General features: G+C 33.8%; 1 protein-coding gene across 1 annotated transcript in view; it reads right to left on the reverse strand.

Moving 5' to 3' along the window:
• Positions 1-503: 503 nt before the first annotated feature.
• The window catches only part of LOC135222605 (protein MON2 homolog), a 325,482-nt gene continuing 299,070 nt past the window's right edge, over positions 504-26,915 (reverse strand). The window contains 1 exon segment of the mRNA XM_064260699.1: positions 504-6,836. Within this exon segment, the coding sequence (XP_064116769.1) occupies positions 6,634-6,836 (203 nt within the window). The 3' untranslated portion in view covers positions 504-6,633.

Below are 26,915 nucleotides of genomic sequence, written 5' to 3' on the forward strand. Positions count from 1 at the left end.
CCAGTAACCAAGTCCGCCAATAACCGGGGGACTGCCTGTATAGCTGTTCCACCAATGAATAGCCAGTCAACTAAAAAAGAAAGCGACGATGGAACAAATATATGAATTAAAATGATGGACAGTTGAACTTCAACTATACTTCAAGTTTAGTTTATTTCCTAAAGCATGTTCAGGGAAGGAGAACTGAACATTTTTCATTAAATACATTGACATTGACTACTTCTTTGATTCGTTTCAATGCATTCATGTAGGGTAACAGACCAAAATCATTTGGGTTGAGTGCACCTGACTGCACTAGTTTTACCTAGCTAGGTAGCATAGAAGAGTGAATACTACAAGCATCTAATTTCTCCTGTACATGCATCACTGTAGGATTTGGCATTCTGCCATCTAATGTGTAGACTATGCTTCTTTTACCGATAAATTACTTAGTATCAAAGATAATATATATATGTAGAAAATTTTGAAAATTTCCACACAATTAATAGGAAAAAGAAATGCACTTTCAACATAAACATATTTTTTTTACAAGATTAACAACCACATAAATTTATGAAACTCTGTGCAGTCACACAGGTCAGCTTCATAAATAATGAATCTCATCTATTATAAAAAAGAAATTCACTCAAACCTTCAATCAAAATTCTTGCAACAGGGTGTACAACCTTTCTTTCATACAGATTTTGGATTAAACTGCACAATGAAACTATCTGTGCACTATAAAAGATACATAAGATTAAATATGGTGAAACACTTAAATTGCTTGTAACAAAATTAAAAAGCTACATTGTGACACCTCCATTAGGATACTTAAGTATAAAGTCTTACTTCAGAAAATTTATTTTGGGCAAATAACCTCTTATTTTTTTCAGTTATATATGAAATTGGAATCTATTTACCTACTTGTTAAATTGTACCATACAAAATGCTACCATGACCTATATTTGCTTATCACCCAAGTCCCTTATAGAATTAATTTTCTAACTGACAAGGCAAGAAAACTATACTCGAGACTTTAAAATTTCACAGTCCTACTTGAAGATACTAAAGTAACATATGTACCAAACAGCCATTTATAAAAGTTATTGAAAGTATTTTTAATCTTATCCGGTGTATCCTGAAGTGGGTGTCAAATTAAGATAGTACATTATAGTGAAAAAATAGCAGTTTACCCAACTGAGATTTCATCAACTGAACCAACAAGTGGCTCCTACTAAAAATATTGCTTGCTAAAGTATTAAGCGGAAGTAGTACCTTAGAAAATTTGTTTACGGTAATCTATGTTATCACAAAGCATGTTTCCCCCCACACATCATATGGCAAAATAAATGTCTTCAGCCTTTCCATTTAATAAACTTGTTTCATAGATAAAAGCCCCACTATACAATCATTCTGAATTTTTGTTTTTATGTGGTTAAATAAATATATACTGAGATGCTTACAACATTGGGTTAATTGGAAAATATTCAAGAAAATTATATGATAGGTGGTAAGTTCATATTACCTTTTGTGCATGTAAACAGGGAGGAGCTTGTTTTCACAAACTGAAAACATGAGGAAGAAACTGCACTAAGGAAGCCTCATGGGGATTACTTATGACCTCTTCCGATGTCTCCAAGGAGGTGAATAGGGTTCAAGGATGCTTATTGAAGGGAAGCAAAAACATGCTGTACTGCTGAATTCTAAGTGAATCATCTTCATTTTAGCAAATAAAAACTGAGGAATATCACTTTTATTATGAAATACTTCATTAGTTGAAAAGTGACTATAACAAACATTAGCACTGCCAAAAAATGTACATCTCAGATCTTTAATTTTCCACAACTAGTAATCACTGTTATTTCCATATAATGTACCCCCGTCATAGCTAAAAATCTGTCACAATACAGTTCTCACCGTCTCTTTACCAATACTATACTAGTTGACAGTTAAACCATGCAGGGTTATAACCTTACAGAAAGTGCAGTACTGTATCTTTTGGAAAAAAGTACAGCATAGTAATATTAAATCCAACCTACACACCATGTCATTACATTTCAGGAATCATAGCAAAAACTATTAAAAGATAAGAAAAAACCTTCTACTGGAACTCCAAGTCTTGTGTAGATTTTCAATTTAAAGAAAGCTATCTCAAAAAGCTGCAGGGGAATCTTTTATCATTTACCATCTAATTATTCATATGTACCCAGATGTATGCTTACATTTGTAAACGTACATTTGATTCAGTATTAATCAAAGTTTTTTTACACCCAACAAGTTACTGCTAATTTCATCAAACAGATCACAACTATGCCCACTTCAGCAACAATGGATACAGTATACACAAAATCTAAATAGATTCCACAGTGGAATGTAATTCAATTTTAGAGCTTTCAGAGGAAACCAAATACTGTACCAGGTACAGTAATCTAATTAGGGGAGAAAGGACAAATTTCAAACACCAAAAACTACACCCAATCACTGGCCTACCAAGAAACATCAAATTTCTTTACTTACACTTCCGACACAAGCTTTTTTCATAAAAAAAATATATAGGTATAAAAAAGTGTACTAACAATCAAAAAGCTTCAGCCTGGAAAAAAATATTCATGCAATGTTGAAGTATCTCTAACAATGCTGACAACACATCATATATCCCCCCAAAATTTAAACATTAAGATGAATATTGAAGCTAAAACTGAAACTAATAACTGCACTGCACCAAAAACTCATATACAGCAAATAATGGATAGGTATAATTATATTTACAGTTTAATATTATTATAGTCTGACCAAAATATAACTAAAAATAGAAATAAAATTCAACTACATACCGAAAAAAAGATTGCTGTCTTAATTTCAGAGAATAGAATTTAAAAAGAACGGTGAACTGGCTACAAGTGAATCTGGAGATTTCAGATGATTACTTAATCATTTTCCCTCATTTTCTCTTGTGCATGGTAAACCCCTGGAATAATCTTACTTGATTAACTTCATTTACTACAAGTTACTACAGATAGGCACAGAAATGAAATCTATGATTTCAATTATGCACAAGAAAACTGCATAATTGAAGGACAAAAACACAGTTAAACTTCTGACCCTCACATCAGTTAAGCTGGATCAATTCTAATACCTTCCATACATCAGTTCAAAACCTGCAATAAGCTACAACCACGCTTTTAGCTATGTATCTTGTATTTCAAGCAAAATCTTAAAAATCCTCCCATCGATTAGACACTTCTCACACTTTCAATTCATCTAGTTTTCTCAATTTCAAAATAAAGAAATTTTTCTCACTGTCATTCAAAACTGAACGACATTTCTTGCAATTATAAATTGGCTGTAAAGCTGTCACAATAAAAATGAAGAAAAAGCATTTCAAAAACAGTTTCTCTGGGATTCTAACCTTTGGATACTGTAACAATAATCAAGCTACCATTTACTGTATTCCATGCTTCCACAATGCTGACATTTCCTAAAAGGAGAATTAGTATAGTATTTGAAAGAACCTTGATAAAAAAATTAATCTCACCTTAGAGCTGAATTTAGTATCCATCAGAAACAAGGCACTACTTTGTAATGCTCAAACTATTATTAAAATAATTATCTACAAAGCTAAGTTTCACCCTGATTTTCATTAATACAATCACACAAGATCAAAACAAACATGCTGCTTTAATCTGTACATTCTTTTTAATGAATGAACTCAACTATATTTTTCAATCAGTATTGACTGCATAGTACATAATCAACAATATTCTATAATATACCTCCTACAAAAGAATAAATTTATGTCCAAAAGAACACCACAATACAACAGTGGCAATGACTAAAGTACTATTTATAAAGGGGCCTATCAAATATCAAATAGAATCTAATGTGGATACTCAAAAACAATCGACTTATGTTAGCAGAAAGAAAACTAAAATATCATCTGGTGTTAGTCCCAAAGACAGGCTGCAGTTCCCAAAAGCAAATGATATGATACAAACTTTATTTCTTTCTGCTATTGACAATAGATTTTATCTTTCCTCCCTTACTGAGACAACCAATGACAAGCACCAAATACATGATAAGAGACCTAAAGTACAGTGTGCAGGAAATATTGGTGGGGGCCAAAAGACCTAAATATTTGTAAAGAAATAATGGCAATATTGATTTACATTTTGAGGGAAACTGCCTTATATTGTCAGCATTCATATCCTGATGACATTACTTCATGAATGATACTCTTGTCAATCATGCTTTTGTATGGAAAGTTTTTTTTATACTCCAGTATTTCTGAAGCATTAACATTAAATTTTTATTACAGCATAGTTTTCACACGGGTAAGTGAGCCACACGCTTCACCTCTATGGGGTAACTGGTTGCTGATATGGTATTAAATTGCAATCAGCCATAAACAGTAGGTTAACCATATGCTAAGGACTCACTATCGATGACCTTAACTGTCAAATCTATAAAAGAACTCTCAACTGGAAATACTAATTTGAATTCCCTAACTTTGCCATCTCTCTCCTTCATTTATTGGAGACCTGGTAAACTATTTGTTATTCTTGCTACTTAAAATAATGTAGATAATACATATAAACATTATAATTTTCCAAGATGTAATGCCAGTCTGACAATTTCTCAAAAAATTACACAAGCCTCATAACTAATGCACCGAAATTTTGAAATGTCAACAATCTTCTATCTTCATTTCCAAGTAATACAGTTTCTTACTCCTCTATTCACTACTGATAAGATGAGCTGTTCAATTAGACCACTGGTTGTGAAAGCAGTGTGATAGAAATTCCTCTGAGATAATAATATAATATACAGTACTGTATGTATTAAAACTACCAAAATGTAGACAGTACCCCTGCAATTTTTGTTTCATTTGGCTTGAGAAAACTCTCAAGTTAATTCTGTACCTCAGTTACAGTAAGAAGATAATATCTATTGTTCTGAAATGGCAAATGTAAATGGCCATGAAAAATGAGTAAATAGGAAAGGATAGGAGAAAAATAGAAACAAATAACAAAAATGAAAAGAAAATAAACTTTAACATCCACTTACAGTGGTTATAACAATATACAGTAGACATCTTTACACAAAGATAATATCCTTATAAACATGGGACAAGGAGGTTTACAAAATAAATAAAATAACTAATAAAATTATGGTGCACTATCATTGCAATAACCTGAATGAATGATATGCAAAATCCAACAAGTTTCCTTTATACTCATGCTGTACTCATGGAGACTGCCTTTTGATATTAAGTGTTTATCATCCAAATTACTGTCATAAAATATTGACGTACGTACTAAATAACTAGAAATAAAAAAAAAAAATTCTGTTATGACAGAAGTCCTTTTCAAATCATACACTGGATGACATTTGGTTCAGAAATCTCAATTTCAAGATGAGGAAGTTCAAGTTATTGCAATTACATGGCAAAAAGTCAAATCATCGATTTGCAAATATGGAACAGGTACACATATTTCAACACTAAAGTTAGTGCAGTTCTCTAAAATAACATGAAAAGTTACCTTGTGACTACTTGGTGCTACATTACTCATTATGTTGTACTATAATTCATGGCAATTTCTGGTATCACTGCCACCAATATTGGCAAACAATGGCAAAATGATACAATCCAATGAAACATGATTCTTAGATGTATGAAGAGGAAAATGTTTTGAATGAATAAACCCTACCAAGTAAGCTTCAATTAACCCCATCACCAATACTGAACATTCTAACGAAGCTAAACACTCCCAAAAAGTGCCAAGAATAACATCAACTAAGGTAAAGTCATTCTGTAAAACAAACATATCCTGACATTGCAAAAATGAGCACAAAAATATATATTTGCCATGAAATATAGTAAAGAGAAGTCATGGGTATAAACTGCAAGAGATTACAGAGATTACGGTTTATATCAATCAGATAAAAAAAAATATACTCCAAAACAAAATCAAATTCATCTCTATACAAAAAAACTTCTGATAACCCTTGACATCAGAAACATGTTATGCATACAGATTGCAAGACCAAGTCCTAGGGAATCTAGGGACAGATGCTTACTATTTAAAGTCTACAAATACAAAAAACAAGCAAGACTGTTTGTATTAAACAAACATGGCTTAACAAATTCTAAGGCATATCAAGTTTTTATTGCAGATCTCCATATTTGGATATGAAAAGGTTCACTCACTTTTCAAGAGAAAACACTGTTTACAAAATGATCAACAAAGGTTAACTAGATATTTGGTATGTTAGCTTATCAAATGCAAAATTTAGTGTTTGGTTCTTTGATTACAGATATATAAAATGTCAATAGGTTGCACAGTTGCATTTTTTTGTTTTTGTATTTGGCCATAGTACATACCCTGCAGAAGTACTTACATCACTGGTGAAGCTTGTAGATCTAACATGCCTTTCACTTGCACATCATTCTCTCAATATCAAAATAAATAAATCACTCACTTCCATCATAAAATCTGTAAATCAGAATCTATGACTATTTTTGTATCATCCCATGAACACTACTCACTGTCACAATGATTTAGTAATAAACTGATGGAAAATATACTTTTTCTCACTTCATTAGTATTGAAGTCTTAAAATTATACCACCGGTGAGTTTAATCACATAATTTTCTTAAGTCCCATTAATCACACCGTGTGTGTTGTCATTAGAATCTGCGGATGAAGAAGTGGTAGGAGCATGCAGCAACTGAGCATACTGCAGGAGAACTTCCCTGAGTGAGCGCCAAAGCTGAGGGGTACCACTATTACTTGATCCTCCGACTTCCACAAGATGAGGATAGAGACCAATAAGCTGAGCCCAAGTCATGCTGTCCACTGCACAAAAGGAAATCATTTAATGATTGATATAGAATACTGTACCTTGATTTTCATATGACTAGAACATTAATGCAAACACTCATCATAAATATTCACATCCTTGATTATTATCATTATCATTACTATGTATTAGTTGAATGAGACCAAGTAATTTCTAGATTCTCATAGGGTTTGCCTGAAGGATCTATTATAAGTTTGGAAAACTACATAGGTAGAGAATGCATGAAAAGTAAAAGGGGGAAGCAATGCAGCTGAGGCCAAGATGACTGCAAAGGACCTTAACTATCATCTATAATAAATGGTACCCATGCAAAAGGTATCCCTCACTGAGGCTTACATCATGAAGTCTCTATGAAAATGTTGTATGCATACAGCATAATTTTACAGAAACATTCTTTTAAGACTGGAACAGAAAATACAGACATGAACTTTTATAATTTGCTATATGACAGCTGAATATCTGACTGAGATAATCGCTGTCCTCTCTTTTGGAATATCCTCCTATAATGGCTTTCAATGCCAACATCACCATTAGCTACAATGATGTTATTTCCATATTCTATAGTAATTAAATAACCATTGAATGCATGGCTTGTGCCAATGAATATGATGGTGTCTATTGTTTGCTGCCTGATGTCTCCATGTCTTAATTCGTAGATATGACTGGGTTAATTGGTATACATAACTGATTTAGGCAGGCAGTAGTCATATGTCCTCATACTGATCTTCCATCTCACAATGGTCATCCTTTCATTATACTTTCTTCTTCGATAGCAATACAGTCTTTCCCCTACTTCTATACTGGTTTTTTTTTTCAACTCAGTAATATCCACTTGACTGATAATTTTAGTGATTACCATAATAGTTTTGGCTGAAAATGCTAAACTGTTTTTGTAACAGAGCTAAGTTAATCACTCTCACTCCTAAGCTTTATCTCTTCTGACAAGCCAACCAACACCACTTTGTTCCTGAAAGGGAGCAAGTTCAAAAGCTTAGCAACCTGAGACATGCAGGTCATCTATTCTGGCTCACAAGGATCTTGAACTGCCTGAAAACAAAAACAAAAAAACTGGCGACTGGCTAAGTGCTCAAAACTTAAGATGGGACTCCTGATCCCAACCAGAAGACCAGAGATAATTTATGGACCTTCTCCTTCTACAGGTGGTCCCCGGGTTACGACGGGTCCCGGCTTACGACGTTCCGAGGTTACAACGCTTTTTCTTAAATATTCATTGAAAAATCCGCCTGGGTTACGACGCTTATTCCAAGGTTACGACACTGACGCTTCCTACGCTCTGAGTTACAACACTTTTAAAAAAACACATACTATGATAAGATAGATAAGAATCCTTTATAGTTTAGCACAGTCCTCTCTCTCTCTCTCTCTCTCTCTCTCTCGTCTTCTCTCATCTCTCTCTCTCTCTCTCTATACTTACAAAGATGTATGTTTTTAGTATGATAAATAAATGATTTACTATTTTCAAATATTAATATTAATTTATACAGCAATAATATCAATTCATTAAAGAAAATACCATAGTGAATTAGTAAGATTTTAGCTATATTTAAAAAAGTTATGGAAGAATGAAGGAAATCCCCCAGTCTTCTTGAAGTAACTTCCAGTAACCTTTTTCAGATCCAGGTACCAAAACTGTCAGCTATATATCAAGTTTCTGTGACAGCCATGAGGGGAAGAGCTGGGGGAGAGCTGCAGTGTTGCAATCACGTGGTCCTGACCATTTCCCCCCCCCCCCCCCCTCTCTCATCTCTCTCTCTCTCTCTCTCTCTCTCTCCCCTCCTCTCTCTCTATCTCTCTCGCTCTCTCTGTCTCATTTACTGAGACTCGAGATTTTTTATGTACTTACTTGTACTATTTGTTTTTAATACTTTCAAATAATAATAATAATAATAATAATAATAATAATAATAATAATAACTGTAATTACAAATTCATATGTGATAGTATTTTAAAGAAATACAATACGTACTAATCTATCCATGTCACTTTTAATTAAGGTTAACTCTCTCTCTCTCTCTCTCTTTTGCACACAAGAGATAATAATGTGTCATACATAGTGGTAACTCCCTCCCTCTCTTTCGCTGGAAGCATTATAAACGAGAGAGATAAACACACTCTCTCTCTCTCTCTTTTACGAGATGAAAGAATTTTTATGGTACTAGTATGTAAAATGTTTATTGATAATTTCTTCAGTTATTTAATAATAATAATAATATAATAATAATAATAATAATAATAATAATATATAAACTTTAATTACAAAATTCATAATGGTCGTATTTTAAAGAGATGAAAATGACCTTTCCATTTCACTTGTAAGGATAATTCCTCTTTCTTCTTACTGAGATGAGAGAATTTTTATGGTACATGCACGTGTTTATTATATTTTCAAATGATAATAATAATAATAATAATAATAATAATAATAATAATAATAATAATAATAATAATAATAATAATAATAAACGAAGTAGTAATAATACGATAACTAACAAAATTTCAAAAGAAAATTAATTCTTCCCTTTGTCTTTTTCTGTATCAATTTTTCCCCACCTCAACTCGAGTGACACTCAAGCTTAACAATGCCATACAATGGTCAGCGAATTTAATGGTTTTTATGTAATCTCTCTCTCTCATCTCTCTCTTCCATCTCTCTCTTCTCTCTCTATCTACTCTCTCTCTCCTCTCTCTTACTGAGTGATAATAATTTTCATGGACTTGTGTATGTAATAAGTTTATCATTATATTTCCAATAATAATACTATAAGTACAAAATTCATATCTGAGTAGTTTAAATACAATAATCATTCCATTTCTCTCTTTTAAATATTGTAAGGACGAACTCTAACTCTCTCTCTCGTCTCTCTCTCTCTCTCTCTCTCTCTCCCCCCTCCCTCCTCTCTCTCTCTCTCTCTCTCTCTGTACTCTATCATCTCTCTCTCTCCTCCTCCTCTCCCACAAGATACTTGTCATACATTTGGAGTTTTCTATTTCCTTTTCCTTTTATCTCTCTCCCCTCCTCAGCAAAAGAATTGATTAGACAGACAAACAACAAAATTGCAGTCTCCGTCTCTTTCTCTCTTCTCTGGAGAAATATATGTATTTATGGGAGGGGGAAAAAGTTGCCTATAGACGTTCATTTCAATCTATTGAAACCTAAGGAGTTATTTCTCTCTCTCTCTCTCTCTCTTCTCTCTCTCTCCTCTCCCATCTCTTCTCTCTCTCTCTCTCTCTCTCTCTCTCTCTCTTGTATTTTAATGAAAATATACAGTAATTTGTGAATACACAGTGTTTGCACATGAAAAAAAGTAAATTAGTGATAATTTTAGAGATACGGCCCTAAGAAAATTGCAAATTAGTAGTGAAATTTTCCCTGTGACATGTTTTCAAGAACGTTCCAGCTTACGACGATTTGTCGGGTTACGACGCGTCTTAAGAACGGAACCACCGTCGTAACCCGGGGGACCGCCTGTACTGCATATGGATCTGTATTTCAACTAAGACACGGCATCATCCCACAACCCTAGAGCTTTGAGCATGAGTTAGCATGTAAATAGTCCGTCTTTATGCAAAGGGGTAACTAAAGGGTATAGCTCCCTTATCAGCAGCAGCCATGAATTTGCCTCAGTCAACCATACACAATATCACAGGGAATGGTGACCAGCAAATATCAAGAACATAATACTGGATTATGTTAACAAGTATTTAGCCAGACCACTGAGACAATTTATTTCACTCTTATATGGATGGCTGAAAGGATGTATTTATTAAAAAAAATTTAGATTTTATTCATTAAACAATAGTTTTTTTAAATTATGATTTGATTAAATAAAAATTAGGTAATAGAGTCCTGGCAAAATCTCTATCTGATTTTCGTCCATAACTTTATATGTATTTGCTTTCAATTATATTTTGGTTATTCACATAAAAATTATTTATAAACAATACATACAGTGGGGCCCCCATATTCACGTTCTCAAGATTCGCGGACTCATGCATTCGCAGATTTCTCTCTGGACCATATCTACCCATTATTCGTGGGAAGTTCACCAATTCGCAGTATATTTCTATGAGAAATATCCACAAATTCCTATTTTTTTATCAATTTCATCATAAAGTGCACTTTTTGTGATCAAACTATTAAAAAAACCAGGCATAAAAGTTTTGTGGGTTTTTCTTGAGTTTTAACTAACAAAATAGGCTGTTTTCAACATTTTTATAGGAGTTCTAACTAGTCATGGATTCTAACTATTTGTGGGGAGGGTGGGGTCTGGTAACACATTCCCCACAAATACAAGGGGACCACTGTATTATAATTATACTTTACTTCCTGTAAATAAAGGGATCGGATCAAAACATCTATTCTTACTGTATCCATGAGTCAAACAGAATAGTAACCAATTCTAAGACAAGTAAAAATTACTTGTCATTTCTTCTCATAGGATGACTTCCATACACGACAATCAATTTTAATTTGTTACCAGAAGATTCATTATTCCATACATTCTGCCACTACATAATTGATTAAAACACATTTTAGAAATATTATATAATCATTATCTATTAAAAATAAGTATCTGCGTACTTTTGGTCCTGTCATACAAGTTACAGCTGTGGCTGCTTTATTAGCATCTCCATTTCCTTTATGTCGTAAATGGGCAGGAATCCAACATACTATTTCTATATTCTAACTCTCATAGGATTTATGCAGTGAAAACTTTATCTGTTGTGCACAGGTATTTTTTGGATTCTAATTTTTATGGGCTTCCATAGCACTTTGAGTAATTAAAAATTACAAATTTCTCTAATGACATACATATCTTTAATAATCTAATAGCTGATTCTCTTCCACATACTGTGGTCCCCCTTTAAAATGTTTATACCTGGTTTTTTAAATAGTTTTATCACAAAAAGGGCATTTTATGATAAAATTAATAAAAAAAACCCCAGGAATTTCTGGATATTTCTCATAGAAAAATACTGTGAATAGGCAAATTTCCCGCAATACTAATGGGTAGATATGGTCCAGAGAGAAATCCATGAACCTGAGTCTGCGAATCTGGAGAACATGAACACGGGGGGCCCACTGTATTCTCTTGTGACAAGAGAAGCACTGTTCCAGTAACGGAAAATGTTATGTTTTGTTGAGTGATGTAACGGCAAATAATGCCTGACAAAGATTTGGCCCCATCTGCGTATATTGCATAGTATAGGACCTTCACATCTTATATACTAATTGAAATTTGTTTACAATTCAACTTTTCACCCTACTTAAGAACATTCGACTTGCAAACATTCAAGACATACAAACTAATGGTATAGCAAATCAAAATTGTGTTGAGAGCACTCCACTTTGCCAACTGTATGTTCAAATTTTGTTTTGCTCATCTTTTCCATACATAGAGTACTGTATGTACAGTGTACTGTGTTTTAGAATGAAAAAACATACTGCAGTACTTTCTGTATTGACTTTACATCATACTTGATATGTTAGTTTACCTTTGTATACCTGTAATTGCAGGGGATGCGTACCAGACCCCTGCGAATAGTGGCAACCCCTATGAAAATGCTTAAAATGCTTATTTTGTTAGTTAAAACTCAAGAAAAAACCCCAACAAATTTTTATTCCTGGTTTTTTAATAGTTTTATCACAAAAAGTGCATTTCATGATGAAATTGATAAAAAAAACAGGAATTTGTGGATACTTCTCATAGCAAAATACAGCGAATATGCAAATTTCCCGCAAATAATGGGTAGATATGGTCCATAGAGAAATCTGTAATCTGTAAATGCGCGAGTCCGCAAATCCAGAGAACGCAAATACGGGGGCCCACTGTAATAATACCTTTCTTTTAGCAATTACAAAATGATTCTCGTCATTATTTCAGTGGTACTTTAGTCCTCAATCAGTTGATTTTGAGAATGTAAACATTAGCATAGCCTAGTCAGTTATTTTATATTATAAAGATGATAAAACAGTTTTTATATTATAAAGATGATAAAACAATACATAATAATAATACAGTATAAATGAATTAGTAAGTAAAATCTTAGTTTCACTACCACTGCCTTTATCTTAAATACAGCTGTAGTCAGGCCAATAGTTCACACAAACATGTTTTTTATCTTGTATATGGTGCAAACCTCTAAAATCAGATATAAATTTCCTTCTTAAAATATAGCAGGATACACAAGCATAGTGTATACAGTAAAATGATTCACAGAAGTTAGCTAAACGTATAAATTTCTTAAATTTGTGTAAAGATTTATCGAATAACTTTAAAAGATTTCTAAGTCCTTTTTGCACTACAGAAAAATATGATAATTATACAGTGGTAATTTCTCTCTCTCTCTCTCTTTTACACACACACACACACACACACACACACACACACACACACACACACACACACACACACACATATATATATATATATATATTATATATATATATATAGATATATAATAATATAATTATTATATATAATTATTATATATACAGTGGGCCCTCCGTACTCACATTCTCCGGATTCGCAGACTCGGATTTACAGATTTCTCTCTGGACCATATCTACCCATTATTTGAGGGAAATTCGCCTATTTGCGGGCTTTTTCCAATGAAAATAATCACCAATTAGTGTATTATGTTGTTATTTTCATGACTAATACATTTTTATGATACAAAAGGATTTACTTATTTTCAAATATTAATACTGATTAACAAATGAAACAGGCCAAACCGAGGCCAAATAGCTGAAACCACTCCTTAACGAGTGAAACAGGCCAAACTGGGGATAAACAGCTGAAACCACGCCTTAACAAGTGAAACCGGCCAAACCGGGGCCAAAATGCCAAAATTGCCCCTTTAGAAGTGAAACAGGCCAAACGGGGTCAAATAGACAAAACCACCACTAAACAAGTGAAACTGGCCAAACCTGGTCCATAAAGCAGAAACCACCCCTTAACAAGTGAAACAGGCCAAACCGGGGCCAAATAGCCAAAACCAACATTTAACCAGTGAAACCGGCCAAACCGCAGCCAAATAGCTGAATTCACCCCTTAAAAAGTGAAAGTGGCCAAACCGGCGCCAAATAGCCGTAACCACCCTTAACCCTTTAACGCCAATTGGACGTATTAAACGCCGAAATAAATTGTCTGTTGGGTGCCGATTGGACGTATATACGTCGATCTAAAAAATGTTTTTTTTTTAAATTCGCGGAAAAATAGTTATAGGCCTACTAGGCGAAAACTTTTGAATCACGTGCCTTGGGGATGCTTGGGAGCTCATGGATCAAGGCGTTGTTTTTGTTTACATCGTTACCCAGGCGCTCAAGCCCAAATTTCTTTTCTTCTTGCACTAAAAACAAAGCATCAGCGACACATCTCAGAAATTATTTTGTCACTTTGCATAATTTTTGCACCATTTTATATTAGCCGTTACATGGAGTATTATATATGAAAATGTGCACAATTTCATATAGATTACAACAAAAAACAACTCATGGTTGTAGCTTTTATCAGTTTTGAAATATTTTCATATAAATATCGATGTGCCAAAATTTCAACCTTTGGTCAACTTTGACTCTACTGAAATGGTAAAAAAAAACGCAATTGTAAGCTAAAACTCTTATATTCTAGTAATATTCAATCATTTACCTTCATTTTGCAACAAATTGGAAGTCTCTAGCACAATATTTCGATTTATGGTGAATTTATGAAAAAACTTTTTTTTTTTCCTTATGTTAGCGTGGTAACTCTTCCGAAAAAATCATAAATTTTTTCGTCTGATTGTCGTAATGTTTGCACCATTGTAAATTATCCGTTACATAACGTTTTATAATTGGAAATGTGCGCAATTTCATGTAAAACACAACAATAAACAACTCATGGTTGTAGCTTTTATCAGTTTTGAAATATTTTCATATAAATAACGATAAGTGCCACTAGCAAAATATTTTGATTTATGGTGAATTTATGAAAAAAAAAAATTATCCTTACGTCCGCGCGGTAACTCTTCCGAAAAAAATCAGAAATCTTTTCGTCCGATTGTCGTAATGTTTGCACCATTTTAAATTAGCCGTTACATAAAGTTTTATATATGAAAATGTGCGCAATTTCATGTAGTATACAACAATAAACAACCCATGGTTGTAGCTTTATCAGTTTTGAAATATTTTCATATAAATATCGATAAGTGACAAAATTTGAATCTTCGGTCAACTTTGACTCGACCGAAATGGTAAAAAAACGCAATTGTAAGCTAAAACTATTACATTCTAGTACTATTCAATCATTTACCTTTATTTTGCAAAAAATTGGAAGTCTCTAACACAATATTTCAATTTATGGTGAATTTATGAGAAAAACTTTTTCCTTACGTCAGCGTGGTAACTCTTCCGAAACAATCATAAATTTTTTCGTCCGATTGTCGTAATGTTTGCACCATTATAAATTATCCGTTACATAAAGTTTTATATATGGAAATGTGCGCAATTTCATGTAATATACAAAAATAAACAACCCATGGTTGTAGCTTTTATCAGTTTTGAAATATTTTCATATAAATAACGATAAGTGCCACTAGCAAAATATTTTGATTTATGGTGAATTTATGAAAAAAAAAAAAATTTCCTTATGTCCGCACGGTAACTCTTCCGAAAAAAATCAGAAATCTTTTTGTCCGATTATCGTAATGTTTGCACCATTTTAAATTAGCCGTTACATAAAGTTTTATATATGAAATGTGCAATTTCATGTAGTATAACAAACATTAAATAACCCATGGTTGTAGCTTTATTCAGTTTTGAAATATTTTCATATAATAACGATAAGTGCAAAATTTCAATCTTCGGTCAACTTTGACTCGACCAAATGGTAAAAAAAACAAAAAAACGCAATTGTAAGCTAAAACTATTACATTCTAGTAATATTCAATCATTTACCTTTATTTTGCAACACATTGGAAGTCTCTAACATAATATTTCAATTTATGGTGAATTTATGAAAAACTTTTATTTTCCTTATGTCCGCACAGTAACTCTTCCGAAAAAATCACAAATTTTTTCGTCAGATTGTCGTAATGTTTGCACCATTTTAAACTAGCCTTTACCTAAAGTTTTATATATGGAAATGTGTGTAATTTCATGTAGAATACACCAATAAACAACCCATGGTTGTAGCTTTTATCAGTTTTGAAATATTTTCATATAAATAACGATAAATAGAAAAAATTCGTCCTTCGGTCAACTTTAACTCGATCGAAATGGTTGAAAACTGCAATTGTAAGCTACAACACTTACAGTCTAGTAATATTCAATCAATTACCTTCATTTTGCAACAAACGGGAAGTCTCTAGCACAATATTTTGATTTATGGTGAATTTTTGAAAACATCTTTTTTTTATGTCCGCGCGTTACGAATTCAAGCATCATTTTGTGATAATATTTTCTCTGTGTTGCCTTGATCGTTTTACAATGTTTTATATACCAAAATGATTGCAATTTAGTGTACAATACAACGAAAATAAATTAACTTGTTAGCTTTAACCGTTTTTGCTCAACAGCCGCATTTTTGGTTCTAAAATTATTATGAAATTGAAATTTTTTTTTGCCCTGTCATATATCCCAAATATTTAATATAATGATAAGTGATATTTTTTCTTCATTTCTGATGGTTGTATACTAAACTTCAGGCAATGCCAAAAAAGGAGCCAAAAATTAACTCTTAATCTTGAAAACTAAGCGTGCTGTGATAAAAAAAAAAAAAAATTTTCTGCTTCGGCGCTCACTCGCGAACGCTGCCGGCATACAGGAGACGATTTTTGAAATACCGCTTCGGCGTTTAAGGGTTAATAAGTGAAACAGGTCAAACCAGCGCCAAATAGCCAAAACCATCCTTAATAAGTGAAATAGGTAAAACTGGGGCCAAATAACCAAAGCCACGCCTTAGCAATTGAAACCGGCCAAACCAGGGCCAAAAAGTCAAAACCACCCCTTCAAGAGTGAAACAGGCCAAATTGGGGTCAAATAGACAAAACTACCACTAAATACGTGAAACTGGTCAAACCTAGTCCAAAAAACCAGAAATCACCCCTTGATACTGTATTATTAAGTTTAATAAAATTAAATGATATCACATAATAAAAATAATAATTCTCTCTCTCTCTCTCTCTTACAGATGTATGTCTTTTGCATGATAAATAAATGTTAACTATTTTCAAATATTAATGTAAACAGCAATAATATCAATTCATTAAAGAAAATACTATAGCGAATTTTAAGATGTTAGTTTATAAATTTAAAAAATTATGTAAGAATGAAGGAAATCCCAGTCTTCTCTCTTTAACTCCAGGTACTAAAACTGTCAAATATATCAAGTAATGTGACAGGAGGGGGGGGGGGGCGGGGGGGGGGCTATTGTTGTTGTTGTTGTTGCCACCAAGTGTTCTCTCTCTCTCTCTCTCTCTCTCTCTCTCTCTCTCCACAAGATACGTATGTTATAGTGGTAACTCTCTCTCTCTTAGCTGCAAGTGTTACAAGTACATATGTATGTACGTATATACCTTTAAGGGTACTAATGTTTAAGATTACTTTGAAATTATACTAATACAATCTCTAAGATTAATACAGTAATATTGTAAGTGTTTACATAATAAAAAATATGGAATGTTAGTCCATATATATAAAAGACTAAAACTAAAGAGGTCAACCAGATTGCTTGCAGGAATGTGATCAGACTAGAGACGCTAAAGATGACGTATACAATAAAAGTAGGCTAAGATAACATGCCGTCACCTGTAGTCATTCAATTGTTATAAACATTAGTCCAAGCTCCCTGCTTGAGACAACTACCACGACCTATAATTCAAACGGCCTACGTGATCTGTAGCGTGTCTCATTTTGATTGTATGTTCGTATGAAACTATGTCATCTGATGTATGTTCATATGTTCGAACTACTGTCTGTTCCTTCATAACTTGTAACAGAGATGAGAAACAGGCAGAACAGAGTTAGCTATCGTCATTAGAAGACCTGTATCTCTTTACCTAAGCTTTATCATGTAGAGAGAACAGAAGTAGCCATCATCATTGGCAGAAGCGATCAAGCTATCGTTATTAGAAGACTTGTACAATCATATCTGATCTTCAGCATGTAAAACTTCAGAAGAATATATATATTTTTATACTTCGTGTTTTCTACAAGAACCTCCTCACCATGAGTTTAACACATCGTCGTCATAAACAAGAAGATAATCCCGACTTCGTAAGTGATCTACAAACCCCAAGACACTCCATTGAAGATGGAAGTGCAATACCAACCGACTTAGCGTAAGATTATCGCAAGTCTAACATTACCTCATAGGGGCGCCTTATCATACAAGGCAACAAGCCCTAAAAGTGGTGGCAAGCGTACCAGAAGGACTCTACAACTTCTCCGAAGATAAAACAGAATAATAAATAAATCATGAAAGTCAACGACGACGAAAGCAGCAGATTCTTCAAGCAACCTAGTATCATCGTTTAGTGAGCGACTTCAGAAAAACAACAAGAACTTCACCGACGATGAAAAGCATGAGATTCTTCAAGCAACCTAGTATCATCGTTTAGTGAATAACTTCAAGAAACAAAACCGACGTGTCCTTTTCCTACGGCAACGCAAGCTTCGTCTCTCATTAGAATCATTCAAGAAAACATGTTAGTGAGCGTTTCCGGCACTTCAAGAAACAAACCGAACGCGTCTGCAGCATCGGATCTTTCAAGGGCTTGAATCATCGAAACAACACGCACGGGGGAAACTGAAGCCAAACCAGGTCATCCGCTAAATAGAGAAGGAGGACCAAGGCCGTGTGTCGTTATCGAACACCGTCCGACTTCCCACAAAAGCAAGCTAAGTACAATTTTTTATTCATTTGGAGTAACTTTGAGTGTTTCCTTTGCAGGTCGAATTTCGTTATTCCTGTGGCTGAAGTTACGAGACATTCTTAATCTTACTTTTTTACAGAAATTATCTACATCCAGATTTCGCTACTGCGAGTTTTTTATCTTTGAGTGTCTGTTTCCATAAGTTCTACTGAAATATCATAATCATATACTATGTTAATTTTATCATTTTGGGTGATTATTAATCCCTTACGTAACAAATCATATTAAAACAGTGAATATGCGTTTACGCAGTGGAACGTCTGTATTTATACAGATGCATGGGATAGGGTCGTTAAGCACCGTATTGATTAGAAATTACACAAAAACAAGTGGAACACCCGTACAAATCTAGATACATTAGAGGTAACACTATTTTGGGCCATGGCAATAAATGCTCCTTTGCAAAGTCCCGATCGCAGTTTTAGCCTTGAGTTTTTTTAGTTATAATAAATATCGAACCCTCAATGACTCAACTTAACTTTTAAAATATGGCTGGATTGCAAGGAATAACATGTCTGTAAAAAACTTTCATCAGGCTAAATGCACTGACCAGGATCCCTCACTATTTCAAATTTTAGCAAAGAATGAAGTACAAACAGTTAATATTGAATACAGTAGAGATAACTTGTCTTAATAGTAATCGCTCAGTTCCTAATAGTTTCGTCATTCATTGCTTTATACGTAACCAGGCAACATAATGCCTAAAAACAACACAATACGTTGCCGATGGTAATAAAGAGAAGGATCCTAATTATTCCCCAGAAAAAAAGAAATAGAAACAGTAGCCCTTTCAGAATCAAACAAGCAAACTCGGTACTGTGTCACCAAGTCAAGCGGTCAAGGTTAGTTAAATCGGCCGAGTGTTCAAAGCATAGCAAATTCCACACTATAAGCGACTCTAGCAGAGTGGGAAAAGCGATGTTGGTTCATACATGCCATATCTTTTTGAATTAAAAAGGATTTTTCCTATGAAACACACGACCGTATAAATAATCAGAGCAGGTTTTTGTTTTTTTTTAATACGTAAGTTATTATAGTAGTGGTGGATAAAGCCCGACTGTACGCGCCGTAAAAATTAGAATATCTTGTTTATTCCTTTAGTACACGTAATATCCTGTATTTACGGACTCACCGTCTGTTGTTCGAACTTCCCTAATGAGAAGTCCGGATAAGCGAGCGTTTTACAGATACTCTATAGTTATAAAAAACATTGATCTGTATCTAGTGTAATTGTAAGATTCATCTAGGGGTATACAAAATATTATCTTACATCCTGCAAAATAAGGCGTGTTTATCAAATGAAAATCCTATAAACCTTCAACATATTGAAATCTGTTTGAACAAAAAGAGACAGGTTAATCAAATAATAACTTATATAGAGGAACTATACATTTGTCTCATAAATCGTAACATGTTTCAAATGACCCAACAGAATTCTCCCACAACCGCAGTCGCAGTTTGCACGCAAAATCAGAAACATGCACCCTCGAATGTCTTAGTGCGTGTAAAAGACTTTGCTGGGAAATGAAATTTTAATCCTTCTCGGACACTGGAAATATAACGATTTATTGTTCCGCGAAACAAAGCCCTAGACACGGTGACTAGCAGCAACAAGTTAAATCTAGTGATCCACAAACGTATACATATCGTGATACGGAAGTTATAAATATCGCATTTTTTATTGTTGCTAATTTTTAATCCCGCCCAACCAGTCGTAGATGAATCTCTCTGATAATCTATCTAAAGTAATATCCGTAAAGTCATTCAAGCAGAGGTGATTCAGCAGAAATTTTTTTTATCTTTTACCTGAATACCAGGAAGTTTCTCCACTGGCGAGTGATCTCTGGAAAAAATGGATGTAACTTAACACAAACACGGTCTAAGGACAAACATAAAGCTATTTACGTACCTTCGTATAGATTCTCAATGAAATTTCAAAATAGAGATAAATGACGAAGTTGAAAAATGTTAGTAATAGGAGTCATTAGGAAATCAAATAAGCCCATATAATTTTTCCCTCAAACGTCATGCCATAAAAGATCGGACTTGGCGTATCTGCGTAGATTTCTGTCGCTTAAACAAGGAAACGACTCCCGATAGTTTCCAGTGCCATGTACCGACGACATCTTATCTCTGTTAGGTTAGAATAAATTTTTCACCAGCTTGGACTTACTTAAAAGCTTTTACCTGATACCATTACCTAAGTGATTGTACCTCATATACCGTTTTCAGCACACTCAGGGGACATTATCAATTTTTACGTATGCCTCCGGCTTACGTTGCGCCCCAATTATAATATAGTGTTTGGAGACTTTTTTAAGGGATACCCTACATGCTTATATGGTTGGTCTTGTATCTTTTCTTATACCTTAGAAGTATATTCACATAAAGTAGAGCTAGTGCTACAGAGACAAAGACAAATAATCTCAGAGTAAAATATCTAAATGTGAGTTTTTAAAAAACCGAACATGTTTATCTAGGTTTTATGTGTCTAGTCAAGGTTTTAAAGTAGTCCATGGTAAGGTGTCGGCTATTCATAACTTTACGGTACCTATTAACGTAAAAGGGGGATACAGCACTTTTGCGCTGTAGTGGGTATTACAATCATATGTAAATATGTAACTCTTCAATCATGACAGCTCCTTTAACAGATCTTACGAAGAAGAGCGTAGATTTATTATGGTCTAAAAAGCATCAACAGGCGTTCGATATCTTAAAAACGGAATAATGCAGCTCACCTAACTTAAAAATCCCTGATTTAAATAAGGAATTTTTTTTTATTTGTAACCAGACGCCTCAGACCAAGGGTAAGAGGGGTACTACTTCAGTAATATGATAAACAGTTTCTTTCCATAGCTTTTTATTCACGTAAACTAAAGCCCTCTGAAAGTAAAAATGCAGTAATAGGCAAGGAAGGGCTAGATATCTTTAACTCTCTAGTACATTTTAAGTTCATAATCTATGGCTATCCTGATAAAGTCCTTACTGAACATGAGTCCTTTACCGAGTTTTTCAAAGGCTTTAATCACAGTCCAAAAGGAACTCGGTGACAAATGATCATTCAGGTCTTTGGAGCCAAGATAAGATATCTACCTGGGAAAGCAAATATCATAGCTAACGCATTATCCCGCAATCCCGCACCATACAGCAAAGAACCATTAATTGGACTAAAAGATATAGAAAACATCCGTGCCTATTGTTTAAAACCGTATCTAAACAAGAAAATTCCTTAACCCAAGAGATCGCGAGCATTGAATATCTGTGTCGGAGCGCAGAACTGTTACAAACTGAACAAAGCAAGAGTCAACAGACCTAACCAAAACAATAAACACTTTGAACGGAAACAGAGTCAGCAGCAATAAACACCAAACAATAAACACTTCGAATGGAAACAGGGTCAGCGGCTAAGCAAAAACAATAAACACTTCGAGCAGAAACCCTAAAGCAAAAGTATATTTAAAGTACATGTATCAGAATAATGTAATCAAATGTAATATTATATGTCGGTCCGTGACGAGGAAAAGCCCGAAGAACACAGCAGATGACTAACGACCAGGTGGTAGTAATAATCTCTTTCATACCAATCGTCATAAACTGGTTGCATTCCGTCATCCAGGGTTCCCTACTATGTCACGAAAGCCAATCACTATTTTACTGGCCTACAATGCTTACAGATATAAAAAGCACATAACTAATTGTAACACGTGTCATGAAAACAAGGGATACACTAAGACACCTGTCAGTTTAGGGGCCTATCCTGTGCCAAATCAATCCTTGAAAGAATATACGTAGAATTATTAACAGAATTACGAGTCTGACAGAGGAATAAACACTTCTTAGTGTCAATAGTTCCTTGACACGTTATATAGAATTAATAGCACTAAAAACAAAACACCGCAATTGAGTGCGTTACGAATATTTATGAGTGCTAAATCAGTAAACATGGAATTCAACACATAATAATCTGTGACTCGGGTGGTGTAAATCAATAATAATCTCCTTAACATGTTGTGGAATTCCTTTCCATTGAAAAGACCAATAATATATTTTATCACCCAGAGTCAATCGGTTTGGTAGAATAAGAGATAAATAAAAAAGTGTCAATGTCTTACGAGTTACAACTCGTGATATTGGATCCGAACTGGATTATAGCGGTTCTCGCGGTTTTTAAATACCTTTATCATTCATATCTTGATACCGCAAGTAGCCTTATACGGTACGCCGCTAGAACACTTTTCCACATATTCGAGCCAACCATTAATTTATCAAATATATATAAAAGAAATATATAAATAAATAAATATAAAAAATAAAAACAAAATAAATATGGATACAAGTAAAGTCAATATAATACACTCCGTAAGAAGTCGGAGGGTTACAAATTATAATAAAAAAGGAATCACGATAAAATCAATAAGCAAAACGTAACCACAGGTTAATTAAATATCCAAACTATATGCGTAAAGATTTGAACTCTAACTTAACGCTTTAGAATGACAAAATAAGCTAAAATTCAAACACATATCCAAAACCTACTGACATATTGTCTGTCCGGTGATTTATATTCATAGTCAATGGGAAAAAAAAATAATAATAATAAATAAAATAAATAAATAAAATAAAATAAAAGAGATTTTAAAGTCAGGAAGTCTAGAAGTGAAAATGTTATCTATGGAATAATCCTATATGAATCTTATACAGGGCTAATAATATATATAGAATTTGTATGGAAACCTTTTTCATTAGTTTGAATAAGGAATATTTAATTTAACATAATTACAATTATGCAGATTTTCCAACATGAAACTAATATATTGTTCAATTTTGGTACTGTTTTTTTCAGACATTCTTCATGTGGGTCGGAGATTTAAAAAAAAAAACAAAAATTTATCCTAAAGTCGTATCTCTTACAGCAAGTAACGTAACTCTTAAGCTGGTGACGACGTCATCAGTTCTAGAAGGTCTGTCGCGTTTGCCGTATCAGCATTGATTCCTTCAACCTCAAATATCTGCTTGCACAGGCTTCATCTCACGCTTGCAAAGCAGATTGACTGGAGAAAGGAATGCTTAGCCCGAACTTCTCATGGGCAAGGCAAGACGTGTCTATCCGTATGCGCAATGCAACTAAGGAGTTGCAATCATTTTAAAATTAATAAACAAAATAAGCAAATAGAATTTCTATAACAACAAAATGAATTAATTTTTTCTGAACCTCATAGACATTTAGAAGTATCAAGATATGTATATGAAATATTTACTTGCAAATTAGCCTATTACAATTCAAGTAAAACATTCATGGGAAAATGTCACATTTTTCTTGAAAAACCCAAAGTTTATTTAGAAATTATTGTTACATAGTGGGTTTTTTTTCGTTGCATCTCCTACCTATTAATAAAGTTTTTAAAAATTAACCTCAGAGGATGCGCGCGAGAAAACTGAATATGAAACTTTTGTTAGGGCACATAGGATCAGATTTTATCACAACTTAATTTCAGTTAGCATAGAGAATACAGAATCATGATTAATATTCTCTTTGACTCTTATGTTGCCTGGCAATCTTACAAATAGCCTCCGTTTTTCCACTTCTTTGTCTAGTAACTTTACTACCAGTAATATCGAATTTTCTTTGGGATTCGTATTGATATCTGTTTATTTTTTATAATTAGGATATTTTTACAGTCATCATAGACCTGGATAGGTTCACTCATTGTTAATGCCATGGATAAAAAAGTTTGTACAGCGGACTCTTTTGAATTCCAAAATATCAGCGAATTCATGTGGGTTTAGGTCTGGTCTAAATGGCTCTCTCCCCTCCCCTGTATTTGGATGTCGTCTGAATTTACTTTGCCCTTGTGACAAGGTATAATTTCACTTGCAGGCTGATTAATGGAACCTGTTACAGTATCCTGCGTACGAGAGTTTCACATCGCAACTTCAAAAAAATCGTTCGTCGCTGCGGACGACGGCAGTCGGGTAACAACCGCCTACAATGTGAAAGGAATAAGCACCATCATGGACTTCTTCGCCGGACACCGTATCTCGTCGTTAATCTCGTTTTAATGCGGACGTCCGGCGGCTGTCGGAATCGACTACAAAAGGGACATACTTCCGACAATTACGACCCGAAGGATATTCAACTCTACTTTGCTGGCGAAGGACTCGTGCTGGGGATGCTTTTATTCATCGCGAACGTAATCGTAGCTTAGGATGCAGAAAATAAGTATGAGCGCAAAATAGAACGTTTGGACCCGCCCTGGCAAATTTTCCCCTTGTTTTAACCATTGAAATAGGCCGTTTCATTTGGCTATAGGTGGTTGTCTGGAACTGTGTAATGGATGAAAAGTTGTTCGAACGCTAGTTAAATGTGTGGTAGTATTACCTCGGTCATGTATCCTATATATATAAAGTATCATGTATCTATATATAAATGATCATAAATAACAGTCGAAATATATCTTTGCGTGTACGCAAATAGGAATCTATTATATAAATGATCATAAATAACAGAATCTAAATATATCTTTGCGTGTACGCAATAGGAATCTATTTAAAGTGCACATATATCAATCATAATTATATGAATCCATATACACATGTATAAACAAACTCAGGTAGCCTATAATCAATCTGTTACCTTTTATCTTACCAATATCTGCAGTTATATATGAGTTAGTATATGGATTAATGAATCAGATATATAACAGTTAGCATAAACATTAATAATTTTTATCAATTCATATATGAAATTTTTAATCAGTTAAAATATGATCTTTATCATGTTAATTTTTATTCTATGCGATTATCAGAGTACATTAGTATTTTCTGTAGCATATGTATCTTAATGAGATGAAGTGAAAAAACTGTATCATTATATATCACGTGATCACTATTATTTACCAATATCATTGTTTATATTTTATTACTAGAATCAATTCATGTACACCATGAATTTTTATTTACTTATATATATATTCACATAGTGTCTGTATCACACTCCTATAAGTCAAATGCAAGTCAAGTTTGAGTAATATTCAGTAGTTGGTTTGGTAAAGTATGGACCTGCAGCTAATGTTGTAAGTGTTTACATAATAAAAATATGGAATGTTAGTCCATATATATAAAAGACTAAAACTAAAGAGGTCAACCAGATTGCTTGCAGGAATGTGATCAGACTAGAGACGCTAAAGATGACGTATACAATAAAAGTAGGCTAAGATAACATGCCGTCACCTGTAGTCATTCAATTGTTTATAAACATTAGTCCAAGCTCCCTAGTTGAGACAACTACCGCGACCTATAATTCAAACGGCCTACGTGATCTGTAGCGTGTCTCATTTTGATTGTATGTTCGTATGAACTATGTCATCTGATTGTATGTTCATATGTTCGAACTACTGTCTGTTCCTTCATAACTTGTAACAGAGATGTAGAACAGGCAGAACAGAGTTAGCTCTCGTCATTAGAAGACCTGTATCTCTTTACCTAAGCTTTATCATGTAGAGAGAACAGAAGTAGCCATCATCATTGGCAGAAGCGATCAAGCTATCGTTATTAGAAGACTTGTACAATCATATCTGATCTTCAGCATGTAAAACTTCAGAAGAATATATATATTTTTATACTTCGTGTTTTCTACAAGAACCTCCTCACCATGAGTTTAACACATCGTCGTCATAAAAAAGAAGATAATCCCGACTTCGTAGTGATCTACAAACCCCAAGACACATTGAAGATGGAAGTGCAATACCAACCGACTTAGCGTAAGATTATCGCAAGTCTAACATTACCTCATAGGCGCCTTATCATACAAGGCACAAGCCCTAAAAATATGACAATAATTTAAGGTAAATTTGATGTAAGATGTTACATAAGGTATAAATATGGTTTTTTCTCTCTCTCTCTCTCTCTCTCTCTCTCTCTCTCAGCAAAAGAATTGATAGACAACCATATTTGTTCAGTCCCTCTCTTTCTCTCTTCTCTGGAAAAGATATATGTAATTATGGGAGGGGAAGAAGTGCTGCCTATAGAAGTTCATTCCAATCTACTGATATCGTAAGGAGTTATTCTCTCTCTCTCTCTCTCTCTCTCTCTCTCTCTCTCTCTCTCTCTCTCTCTCTCTCTCTCTCTCTCTCTCTCTC

Source organism: Macrobrachium nipponense, chromosome 8 (genome assembly GCF_015104395.2).
Source record: "Macrobrachium nipponense isolate FS-2020 chromosome 8, ASM1510439v2, whole genome shotgun sequence".
Taxonomy (NCBI): domain Eukaryota; kingdom Metazoa; phylum Arthropoda; class Malacostraca; order Decapoda; family Palaemonidae; genus Macrobrachium; species Macrobrachium nipponense.